The sequence below is a fragment of the Xenopus tropicalis genome, chromosome 3 (genome assembly GCF_000004195.4).
Source record: "Xenopus tropicalis strain Nigerian chromosome 3, UCB_Xtro_10.0, whole genome shotgun sequence".
In the NCBI taxonomy this organism is placed as follows: Eukaryota; Metazoa; Chordata; class Amphibia; order Anura; family Pipidae; genus Xenopus; species Xenopus tropicalis.
Window position 1 is genome coordinate 132,660,355 of NC_030679.2, and position 13,208 is coordinate 132,673,562.

A 13,208-nucleotide genomic window follows, 5' to 3' on the forward strand; every position below is an offset into this window, starting at 1 on the left:
GAATAAGAAGAGAATGCACATAAACACAAGAGGAAAATTTAGACAAGCCGGCTGAGTAACAACTGTCAAGCTTTAATGCTCAAGGCGGTGATTGCAGACATTTCCAACAGGTCACATTGCATTTCAGGGTTGGTTCTTATTAGAGGCAAAAAGTTTGTAAATTTATATTATGTCTGTTTCTTTATGGGCCTGGAGGAGGGAGGGTTGTTTGCCTTCCTCGGAATCACGAGTTTAACATGATGGACCGGAAGGATGTTTATTTTCCAACCAACCTGACTGGTAATATATTTGTGCTTGGGTTGGGACTCGGGAGTGGAGTAACTAGAACATTGGAGAAGTACGGTGGTTGCATGTGGGAAACTTTAGGGTGTGGGGAATAGAATGGATGGAGAGTGGAGATACATTTCTACATTATAATAGAAACTTGTATTGCCAAATGGGCAATCAGCTATGATGCAGCAGCTACAATAACCCATATTTAAGAAACATTGCGATTGGTTGCTATCTCTATTACAGCAGAGCAAACACAAATAAACAAGTTGTGAGTAATAAAAAAGGTCACATGTTTAGCGATGTGTTTGTGTGCGGTCTGTTTGTGTCATTAGAGGCATTTAGTTGCGTTTCAGTTGGCGCCACCTGCAAAAGTTTCAGCTTTCAGAATCTCTTTGCAAGCACAGAAGCCAACATGAGGGGGGCGTGTCTCTGTGCAGCCAATCAAAGGGATGAGTCAGGCTTGTTTGCTGATCATGCATCCAGCTTGGTTGAAGGGAATGCACTGCACAGGGAGCTATGTGGAACAAAGTTACACAGTGTAGTAAAACAAGCATTAGAGAGGTATGCGGCTGTAATGTTGATTTATATTTGTATGGCACCGAGTAAAAAGCAAAGGCACAATGGCACGAAAACGCCTGTCATAGGTCACAGCTGGGAGGGTTTCAGGGGTTCCACTGGGGGCATGTGATTAGTAAGGTGGTACACCGCCATTTGTGATTGGTTGACAATGGACCACTCTTTTTCTCCTCTTATTGTATGTAGGTGCTCTATCTGTGTAGGCACCCTGCGAGCTAACAGCATGGCAAAGGGGTATGGGTGGCAGCACCTTTATACGGGTCACAATGCATGCAGTGAATGGGAGGCCTGTTTGGTTGGTACAGGAATAAAATGAAGCTAAAATTGATGTGCAGCTCTTGTACAAAACCAACTGGATACAGGGCCATTCAGGCGAAAGCTAGAAGCATAGGTGGGGTTAGGTGGCTTTGATAGGTGTGGAGGAGTCCCAATGGATGCTGGGATTGCAGGAATGTTACTAGAAGGCTCTATCTGAAGTAATAAGTCAAATCAACTGGACTTGCTGACTTATTACTTATTACTACAGATATACCATGAGCTGGATGGATGAGAAGCTTCACAGACCATTTACAAACACAACCCCAGGTGTGATAAGCTTAGTAAATGGGCTTAGGAGTAGTATAGGCATCTGTCAGTGGCATCAGCTACTCAGCCAGTCAGCAGGCTCCTCAGCCAGAATACATCCTACATGTGGCCCTGACTGACTGCACATCTGGCGATTCTTTTATCCGACATTGGTCAGAAAATCAAATCGGGCAGGTTTAGAAATGTTCATCTTTCACAATGAAATTTGCCCATTATCCAGTTTGCAGGACCAAGCAGGTAGTTTTTCTAGCTTCAACTAGCCGACATCGCTTGAAATGGTCGTGATCGTCGATGGACAAATCGAACTTTTACAAGATCCTTTCAAGATAAACTTGGCCCTACGATAACGAAAAGACCTTAACGTGTATGGGTGCTAATGTCCAAAGCTTGGACAACCACATCTCAGTGGTATTAGAGGGCACCGTCTTCTTCTCAAGGGAGGATGTAGACTTGAAGCTTGAGTTCAGTTCATCCTTAAGGTCCCCATACACGGGCCGATTCTAGCTGCCGATATCGGTCCCTTAGACAGATTCGGCAGCTAATCGGCCCCTGTACGGGCACTACCGACGGGCCTACCCAACCGATATCTGGCCTGAAATCGGCCAGATCCCGATCAGGCAGGTTAAAAAAATCTAGTCGGATCAGGGACTGCATCAACAACCGACTTTGCCTATACCCGTCGATATCGGGAGAATCCAGGCTGGGGCCAAACGATCGAATTATGCTTCTGATGAAGTGGCGGGAGCCACGAAACGCGTTAAGCGTAAGTCCATGAGATGTACATGTGCCTTTTTAATGTGATGGAATAAAGACTGTTCATATTTTTAACCACGTGGTGCTCCGCTGTTTGTGGAAAATTGCTGATTCTTTGTGGCCATTGGGAGTTGGTCTGCGAGTAGCACACGTGTCTCAGAAGCGGTAAGTGCTCCCGTGTTTATTTATGATTTTTTGGCCAAACGATCGAATTAGCCTGGATTCTCCCGATATCGCCCACCCGTAGGTGGGGATATCGGCAGAAGATCCACTCGCTTGGCGACATCACCAAGCGAGCAGATTTGAAGGTGTATGGGCACCTTTATGTCCCTTGCAATAGTATGCAGCACCTTAACCAGTTATCTCTTTTTACTGATGAACAAATTCTACACTAAAAGTTTCCTAATTTTACATTCTACCGGATTTTACTTCCCCCCCACCCCAGTCCCCTGGAAAAGGCAAAATTGGAGTCTGACATTTTGTTTTTACCAGAACCCAAATGTCATGACTTTAGCATTGTTGTGAGTATGTACCAGCTATGTACTTTGTGAATAAACACAGGGGTCTGAAAGACTTGCAAGACGCTGTGTAGGGCTATGGGGGGAATGACACAGGTTGGGATCTTGGGTTCTGCTCTGTTTATACAAGCAAAGATCTGGAATTCCCTTATAGAAAAAGAAGTAAAACAGGTTTCTTTCTGATCCAAACACAATGGATAAAGGAGAAGCTGAGAAGAGGGGCCCTATTGTGTTTATGCACCAGCAGAGAGTGGGCTTGGCCCCTAATCTCTCTCAATGCCACCTAAGTCTTAGTTTCTTGTGAAGTTCTGGAAAGATTGGTCACATGATTGTTAATGTCTCTTGGAATTTTAAAAGGTAACCTAGTCCTGTCTTTGTCCCATGTGATGAGGTCACGTGACTGATATTTCTTGGAATTCTTATTGTTCTTGTTGGACGTGGCTTAGGTGCCAAAATCTCAGGACGCAGTAGGTTCAGACCAAGGGTAGGTTTGCAGCCTCCGTGCCTCTGAGAACATAGGTAACCGGAGTCAAAGGGTTTCAAATAATAAGCCACCACTTCATAACTGAATCATCCCCTAAACCAGGGTGGTCCCATCTATAGTCCTCCAGCTGCTATGAAACTACAACTCCCTACATAAGACAGACAATTGGTGAAACCATTCTTTTTCCTTCTATGTACTTTGGAATGATTTGTTCCGAGTACCTGTTGCAGGGATCCCCTTGTTTACAGTATATAAAAGGTGTAAAGCTTCCCAAAATCAGATCTGCTCCTTTTGGCCACACAAATTGGGGAAACATAGGGCTGATCTTGTCATTTGGCTGCCAGGCTAATGACTGGATAAATAGGGGCCTGCATCTATTTTCATCATGGAGAGGGCCTCATTAGTGGCCAATGCAGTTTTAATGCAGTCAGGCAGCTGTTTCTCCCCATATACATGTATGGCAAGTACATACACAGCCTTACCTGTCCAATTATTTTGTTCCTTGATCCCATAGACCTCCCCAATCCACCTGCTGCATGCTCTGTAGGACCCTGCTAATGACCCCCCTTTCAAAGCTACATAAGGAGGTAGAGGTCTGTTTTCTGAATTGTCTGTTATTGCACAGCTTTCAATACAGCTGTATATTCACCTACTTTCCAGTACCTGTAGGGAGTTACAGTTTAACAACAAGGAAAACTTTTAAATAATTTGGTTTCATCTGCTCCCCTATGAGATCCTTTGCCCCTATAAGCAACTGGTTTATAGGCATGCAAACCTACTTTCCAGCCCACCCCGTATGACTATACGTCCATAAGTGCCTAGGCAACAGGAATGAGTACCAGGTAAGTGTAACACGGAAATAAATTCTGTCCCAATTGAATCTATGCAGAGTGCAGCTGAGGGAGGCAGTCCCAGTTCCCACAGAGCACAGTACACCTACCATAAAGCAAGGTAACCCTTTGCATTCCAGCTTGTGTTACATGTATTAGCCACTGGGGGGCAGCCTGCCAGGGGTGGAGAGCAACAAAGGACAAACAGGAACATCAAATTTAGGGGCAAAAAACTTGTGAATACTAAAACTATCCTAGAGCAGCAGTCAGAAGTGTGTTGCAGCTTTGGGTTGGTGTAGAGCAGGGGTCCCCAACCTTTCTTACTTGTGAGCCACTTATATGTAAAAAGACTTGGAGAGCAACACAAGCATCATAAAAGTTAATGGGGGATGCCAAATAAGGGCTGTGATTGGCTATCTGGTAGCCTATATGCACACTATCAGCCTATAGGAGGCTTTGTTTAATAGTACATATTGTTTTTATTCAACCAAAATTTGCCACCAAACCAGAAATTCTAAAATAACCACTTGTTTTGGGGACACTGGGAGCAACATCACAGAGACTGGTAAACATGTTGCTCACGAGCCATTGGTTGGGGATCACTGGTGTAGAGGGACCCATACATCTGTTTCCTAAGTGCAGTATTGGTCTAGGACCCCAGGGGCCCACCAGAAAACCTTAGACCATAGGCCCACTCTCTAAACTATTTTCCTTTCCTCACCCAAACTCTTTATTCTCCTAGTCTCTTTTATTTATATGTTAGTATCCATATCTGTTTCTCCTGTGTTCCCATTCAGAAACAGGGTATGACCATGAAACAGGCCAAATGCTCAGAAGCAGGAGGGCCCACTGGGAGTTTTCCTGGTAGGCCAGTCCGACACTGCCTAAGTGCCCAGGCCATGATGCTCAGTAGGGGGCATACAGCCCAGAGGGATGCAGGTTGGGCATCCCTAATATAAATATTGAAAATCACCATTGGTTCCTTTTATCTCCCAAACGTATGTGCATTTATTTAAACCTTTATCCCGTAAGGGTAGGGTCTCTGATACTGGTGGGCAAGGGCAAATGCCCATATTGTCATAGGAAAACATTTTTTTTTTTTTTCCCCAAAACACATCAGAATCCTGCATTATAATGCATTTTTCAAAACCACGGATGATTTTATATTTAATTTTGAAATGCCACATGGGGCTAGCCATATTCTTCATTTCCCAGGGTGCCACAGCCATGTGACCTGTGCTCTGATAAACTACAGTCACACTTTACTGCTGAGCTGCAAGTTGGCGCAATATCCCCCCCCCCCTCCCAGCAGCCGATCAGCAGAACAATGGGAAGGGAGCAAGATAGCAGCCCCCAGTAGGTATCAGAATAGCACTCAATAGTAAGAAATCCAAGTCCAGCTTGGGACTCCTCCAGTTACATGGGAGTAGGAGAAACAATAGGTTAGCTGAAAGCAGTTCTAATGAGTAGCGCTGGCTCCTTCTGAAAGCTCAGACTCAGGCACAATGCACTGAGATGGCGCCTACATACCAATATTACAGCTACAAATACATTTGTTGGTTCAAGAATAACATTATAAATGGCAGAGGGAATTGTTTGCTTTGTAAACAGTGTAATTTAGAAATAAAAAGTACCCCATAAAAATCATGGCAGAATCCCTTTAAAGGACAATGTGGGTTCCATATTGACATTATTTTGAGTATTATTCTACAACAGAAACTCTGTATTGCTAGTCAGCACTGCCCCAAGCCAAGACTTCAGTTCCCACAATGCCTTGTCTATTCTATGACTTCCAGACCTAACTAGATCCATGTCCCCTCAGGAATGCGCCCCCAGGGAGCAAATAGAAGCCAAGCAGGGGCATCTTATTAATGTTTTTATTGAATTAGACGCTTTACATGTGAGCGAGTCCGTACCTGTTTATTTACACAGTATAAAGCTACAGAATCTTTTTCCACTTTTTCATTATTTCTTTAAAAAAAAATAACAAACAGAAGACAGAGACAGAGAGACATTACATTGGCGAATAATAAAAAATATACATAGGTGAATTAAAAAAATATCTAATGCTGCTTCTATTTTATGACATGGAAACATTCTGTGTATAAAAATGCCTTAGAAAATGTAACCTTAATATAAAAAAAACTCTCATTTTGGTCACAAGACTGAGTGACTGTGTATATAAAAAAATACATTATCTTATGGGCAGTCTTTTCGGGGGTTCAACACCCCCCGACTTATATGTACCGTAAAGCACTACTTTTTTTTTTTCTTATTTCCCATGGTCCTCCGCAAGGAGAGGTGACAAGGGCGTTTGTACTGCTGGAGGTTCTTGACAATTATAAATGGCGGTCCTAACAGGAAATGATCGTTGTAAATACAGCGTGACAAACACCATATGGGTAACTGGCAGTGACCGTGCAGCGGCCCGCTGTCGATATGTGTACATAGCAGTGTATATGTTCCATTTATCATGCAGTGACACCTAGTGGTCAAACAGTACATTGGTTAACATACAGGTATTATACAGTGATATTTTACATCAAGGGGACACTTACAGACGGGGTGGGGGGCCTGGCAGATAAGGAATAACAATTATAACAAGCCCATACATTTGCCATGTAGTGTTACCATTACACACAAGTCATGGTTTAGCATTGTGTAAAAATAACATTATATATTTATACCACAGTATAAATAAGGTAGGATTAATTCTGTATATTAACACCTCCCTCCATCCTTGGGGTTGCCAGACCAATCATTTTTTTTTATAATTCTTTTAAATCGGTGCATTTCGTCAGTTCTTAAAAAGGTTAATTTCTTCTATGTATACCCAGTACACAAAATAATATATATATATATATATTTAAATATATATATGGCTACAGCCTAAAAAATAATACAATTTAAGTATTACAACATTGGTTACACCAAAAGTTCTTCTCCCATAACCGTGGAGCTTGACATGGGAATGCATCACGTCAGAAACAAGCTTATGGATACAGTGCTTATTGCTTAAAAAAAAAAGGGGTTCCCTTGGGGGGGTTGTCAGTGGGACAGAACTGCAAAACTCACATCATGCAGGGACCCAAGAGTGCACATATATCTGATTAAACACAGCCATGCTGTTCGCTCTGCTAGCCCACAACGCAACATATTACAAGGTCTTGGCGTATGTGCTCCTGCATTGTGCATAACACCCATAGAATCTAAGGTGCTGCTGCATTGTGCATAACACCCACAGAACCTAAGGTGCTCCTGCATTGTGCGTAACACCCATCGATTCTAAGGTGCTCCTGCATTGTGCATAACACCCATCGATTCTAAGGTGCTCCTGCATTGTGCATAACACCCATCGATTCTAAGGTGCTCCTGCATTGTGCATAACACCCATCGATTCTAAGGTGCTCCTGCATTGTGCATAACACATATAAATTCTAAGGTGCTCCTGCATTGCGCATAACACCCATAGATTCTATGGTGCTGCAGCTTTGTGCATAACACCCATATGTCATGTCAGGTACGAAGTTAGCCAAGGTACAGCCAGTAAACTATAGTAACCAATAAGAACAGGTGAACAGTAAATGCTACCCCCCCGATTAGTTGCTATAGGTTACTGTACCTGGGTAAACTCATTGCCTTTTATTACATAACCCTAATAGAGGTGCATGTACTATTGCTTTGTGCATAACACCCATAGATTCTTATGTCTAAAATGACAGCACAAAAAAAAAGTAGCAAAAGGTTTTTACTTTGTAAGTAATTAATAAAAGGCACAAAACGCACCCAAGAAATGTCAAAGCCTAACACGCTTTATGCCTATATTGGGCACATGCTTATAGGCTACAGACAACCTTGCATGGTTGCCTTAAGCCTTATATAAGGCAACCGTGCAGACTTGTTTGTAGTATATATGCCCAAAACGCATTAGGCTTTGTCTTTTCTTTTCAAACCCAGGACTTGAGTTTGGAAAGCCAAGGCTGCTTCCCTCCTGTTACAGCCCATACGACTGGTTGTTTCCTTGATTATGTGTGCGTCATTCTGTGAACGGATACCTCACAGCTAAGAAAAGCTTTCAACATGGCAGCCATTTTGATTTAAATGCTTCCCCTCCCAGAAAGCCACAGTGCTATATCCAGGGATGCAAATGGCTGAGGGAAGGAAGCTCTATGAAGCAACAAGTGTTTTTTCCAGTGATGCGGTCATTGTCGTACATTATAGGCACGCCTATTGCCCCGGACTATACCATTGCAGTTAGGCTGCCAAATCCACGACCATCCCACTCTATATTTATTTTTTCTCTAATACGAGAAATACTACCTTGAAATATTAGTACAACAAAGAATTTCTTCTCTACAAAAATACAGCAATTTGTGGCAGTGTAGAACGAGGGGGGGGTTCTCTTTTTTTGGAATCGTCATTTAAAACAATAGCTAAAATCTGAAAAAAAAACCCCCAAATGTTTCTGAAATTATTATTTTTACCATTTCTAATTTAAGACTAGCTAAACTTTTTTTTAAAAAGAGGAGAGAGGGTGCTAATTTTGCTCCTGAAACATTTCGTACCGTCATGAGTGACATTTTCTTACCGAAATTGAATTCTAGTAGAATATCAGGATTAGAGTCCATTATTTCTACAGTAAAATACAAATTTTCTCTCGATATTTTGTACCAAGCACAGTTCATTGTCAGGCTGCTGCAAAAGTATGGGAAGTCTTTAAAAAAAAAAAGTCTTTTTTTCATATATAAAAATATATGCGTATTTGTTCCATGTGTCCCAAACATGGAACACGAAGGGCAGTGATAACAGCTTAAAGGCAAAGCGAGGCAGAAACGTCCCCCAATGAATTGTAACATTTTCTGGAAAAAAAATATACATATTTTGCAGTTTTTTTGTTTAACTTCAAAATACAGTAAATAATTGTTACGAGAATTATGTCTTTAGGGGGAAAAAAAATACATTATTGGTCCAGGAAAGGGTTTTCTTCATGGTCCCGTTTGTTAAAACATTCAGTTGTGTGAGACTTCATTGCTAGGCTGGTTTTGGGGTGAGCCGGGAGAGAGGTAGCCAACAGCATAAGAGGGGTTAAACACAGAGGGCAGGCGTGACTTGAATATCGGGGAAAAAGAGAAAAGGAGATGGTGGTTAATTGACAAAGGGGGTAAAAACGAGGGGCGGAGTTGATGAAAACCAGCTAAGCAAAGAGAGTCAGCTCAGGCAAACACCTGCATGTTGCTGCCCTGTTCTGGTAGGTGGGGTGCCTGTCCATGTGTTGCCCCCACCACCATGGGGCTAGGGGTGGCATCGGACCACTCCGACACAGAGTGAGGGGACGGACTGGACCATTGCTCAGGGGACTCAGGAGAGGGTGTCAGGTAGGGGTGCTCGTTGGGAATGTGCAGATAGTGTTTGGGTGTGTCCTCTTGAGAGGGTGCAAAGGTCTGCTGGGGTGGAGCAGACATGGCTGGCGAGGTCTGCATGGTAACATCGTTGGGCACGCTCTGCTGTTTGAAGTAACTGCCTTCGGTGGGCGTCAGCGGCTGGACTGACCTCTCGGCCACGTGCGGCATACTCTGCTGCCTCATGTGCACAGGGTTGGGAGGCATGGACACCATTTGGCACTGCTGATCCATGGCCATCTTCACAGGGCTCTGCATGGCCATCTGATTCTGCAGCATTAACACCTGCTGGGCGTGTAGCTGGTGCAAGTTGGGCACAGATGCGGCAGGAGCTCCTGTCATTACATTGCGATGGGGGTGAGAAGTTGGCACCCCCGTCTGCCATATAAACGGCATGGCGTTTGTGTTCACCATACCCAGATTCAGACCATTCACCACACAGCTTGGGGCTCTCTGCAAAGGAACTCTGCCCTGTAATGCCATCATTCCACCCCCTTGGATTTCACCCAACTCATTGAGCCTTGCCAGGGACACGGCAAAGGGCCCTTCCATCAGCCCATTCACAAGAGGGGTGGAGGGCACGGACATGGAGCCAAGGTTGAAGGTCCCTGGGACAGGCATCACGGGGGATCCTGGATTGGCACTATACGCACGAGGCGAATCAAGGGAGTCAACGGGTGAGAGAGTGACCGAACTCTCCAACAACCCCCCACTTCCGGGGTGACAGTCAAGAGATAACTTCTTGCCCCTGCCTTTTGCATCCTTTGCTTCTGCCCGGCTCAAGCTTGCTCCGTTAGCTTTGGCATTTGCCCTACGGTTCTTCTTGCCTTGTGGGGTTTGCTTTACGCTGCCCATGAAGCCATTAGGAGGGCAGAGGAGTGGTGACATGGTGTGTCCTCCCATGGGGCCCTGGGAGTTCCTGACAGTGTTGTGTTCTTCCAGAAGCTGGACAATGTCATGGTGTAACCTCTCTTGTGCAATGTCACGAGGAAGCCGGTCCATGTGGTCAGTGATCTCCCGGTTGGCGTAGTGGTCAAGAAGAACTTTAGCAGCTTCGTAACTACCCTCCCGGGCAGCAAGAAAGAGTGGGGTCTCCTCCTGTGGAGAAATAGGAGTCAGAATGTGCCACCAACAAATCTATCAGCGATCAAATATGAACCATTTACCTATACAGACAAACCCCTTGTGCATTACTGGCCCATTCAGACAAATTCCTGATCTTCTACTGGCCCATACAGACAAAACCCTACTATATTTATGGCCCATACAGCCACTGTTTGCCCTTGTTGCCCACACTCGCTCACCTTGCTGTCCTGCATGTCTTTATTGGCTCCGTTCTTTAGCAGAGCCAGGGTGGCCTCAATGTTATTTACAGCTGCTGCCCAGTGAAGAGCCGATTTACCTGCAGAAGGGAGAGAAGTGAGCAGTCTTAGATATTTAAGCGTGTTCATTGTGTGTTCACCCATCCCCAATCCTGCCACTCAGTGCAGTCACAGCCTTTATGGAACCAAAGCCCTTACCGAGCTCATCTACAGCGTTAACATCAGCATGACAAGTAATCAGTTCTTCCACCATGCCTTCCACAGCCAATCGTGCTGCCAGAATTAGAGCAGTAGAACCGTCGCCCATTCGTGCATCCAGGTCTGTGGATCGATTTCGGATCAGAATCTGGAAAGGAGAGGACACTGTTAACCGGAGTAGCCACGCTTAGGGTACAGAGCTGATACCTTATAACATTAAAAGTGATGTTCAGCTGTAGTAGTGTGTTCCAGTAAGTTTTTCCTATAGAGGAGAAATGGCCAGTATGCAGCTATTCAATACTCACCGGGCCCCCTGCAGAGATTAGAGGTGGAGCCGTGGGCACAGACCCCATTACAGGGATAGTCCAGGGCTTTTAGTTTTATTCTTATTATACTCACATGCTGATTTCCTAGCTAGAAATTAATTCAAATGAATCCTGCATTGCTTCTCTGTAACCGGTGCATCACCAGTGCCTCCCGTTAGGGGAGCCATTAACCCACTGAGCCTCTACTCCCATTAGAAGATTATAAAAGTAAGAGTGTGCCTGACTTGCCTGGAAGCATTTCTGTGCCTCAGCAGTGACTCCCAGTGGTAAGAGTTCAACATACACTGCCTATACATCGCTATAAGAGAATGAAAACATCACTTGCCTGGAAGACACCCTGTGCATCAGCAGCCACAGCAGCATGGAGTGGGGTGCGGCCTGTGTGATCTTGGGCATTGGGGTCTGCACCAGCATCCAGGAGTCTTTTGGCAGCATCAGCTCGGGCATAGCGTGCAGCGAGGTGTAGGGCCGTTTCACCAGTACGATCAGTCTGGGCTCCAAGAGATGCCCCCTGGCAGATAAGGTCAGTAATGGCCGAAGCTTCTCCTTCCTCCTCTTCTTCCTGTGACTCGGGTTCCAGTCCCCCACCCAAGAAGGAGGCGAGCATCAAGGGTGTGAAGCCATCTGCAAAGTGGAGCAGAGGTAAGTACAAAAAATACTCAACACTTCCCATAGCCTTCCTATTGTGTTATGGACCTTACTGGTATGAGGTCACTAGCTGCATTATACATGGCATGGCACATAGACTATAAGCATGTCTTTTTAATGGGAGCCATCATTCCCAGACCAAACAAGACCAAGCAGTTCTGCAGAGGCTGCACTGTAAAATTTGTGAAAGTTCTTGCATTCTTGCAAATCGCTGTTTCTGGGGGTCAAAGTGTGGCCTGTATGCATGTCAGTGCCTGAATTTTTTGGCAAAAATTAGGAGACCCAGTACGGTAACTGCTCTCACATGCTTCACTGGTACAGAAAGGCTACAGATCTCATCATGGGAGTCATATTCAGAGCTAGTATCCCTTTGGGCATCATTACCCTTAAGCAAGTCTTGGTTTCAGTTTCCAGTAAATGAGATCTGATACTGCTCGTACAGGGGGTTGAGAGATCTCAAACTCATGGGAAAATACCCAGTAAAGCCATCAGAATATATTTATCCTTGCTCAATCAGCAGCTGCTTCTCAGAGTGTTTTATTATAGCAGATTTTAGATAATGGATGTCAGTGACAAGAGGCTCTGTGCCTGTTTGCCTTCTCAAGTTCATTAGCTTTAGGCCAAAGCAAGAGAGTAAAAGAATGTAACTTTTCTCTTTTTCTGCCTATGTCATTCCCAGCCTGCGGCCGGCCAGCTGTGGTGTGAGTGTATGACTGGGACAGTTGTGTGGTGCAGCTCATACATATATAGTGCAACACTCTTACTCACCTGGTCCTCTCACATTAACATCCATCCCGTCACTTTCATAGTCACCCTGTGGTGGGGTAAGTGCAGTGGCAGGAGGAAGCCTGATGTCAGCAGCTGCCAGGTGATGCTGGGTCCAAGGACGTGGGTCCACAGGGTCCTGTCTGCACGGAGAAAGCTCCTCAGTCTGTATAAGAGAGAAGCAGCAGCCTGATTACTATTGTTTGTATTTCCCTTCACAAATAAACCTTGGGATGGAAGCTGAATTTCATATAGCGGTCATTGGCTTAAATTGCTTATTTCTCTCTATTTTTTATTATGTAGCCAATCTTCCTGGCAAGTTCTTTGAGGAAGCAATATGACTAGGGTGACCTGTTAAAAGCAAAGGAATATTTCTATATAAAAACATAATACATTTTCTTTACCTTTAGTTTCTTGGTCTCGGGGCAATCTGTTTCTGTCCAGTCTTCTGAAGGGTCTTCCATAAGACGTTCTGCTTTAGCAATGTTTCTGTAGAGAAAAAATGGAGTTAATGAACCTTCAGGAAGGTCT

At 44.5% G+C, this 13,208-nt stretch overlaps 1 protein-coding gene across 1 annotated transcript in view; it reads right to left on the reverse strand.

Moving 5' to 3' along the window:
* Positions 1-5,882: 5,882 nt before the first annotated feature.
* The window catches only part of notch3 (notch 3), a 47,083-nt gene continuing 39,757 nt past the window's right edge, over positions 5,883-13,208 (reverse strand). The window contains exons 29-34 of the mRNA XM_018092518.2: positions 13,082-13,166; positions 12,681-12,843; positions 11,590-11,888; positions 10,939-11,086; positions 10,723-10,820; positions 5,883-10,516 (exon numbers count right to left, since the gene is read on the reverse strand). Coding sequence (XP_017948007.1) covers positions 9,233-10,516; positions 10,723-10,820; positions 10,939-11,086; positions 11,590-11,888; positions 12,681-12,843; positions 13,082-13,166 — 2,077 coding nt within the window. The 3' untranslated portion in view covers positions 5,883-9,232. The remainder of the gene's footprint in view (positions 10,517-10,722; positions 10,821-10,938; positions 11,087-11,589; positions 11,889-12,680; positions 12,844-13,081; positions 13,167-13,208) is intronic.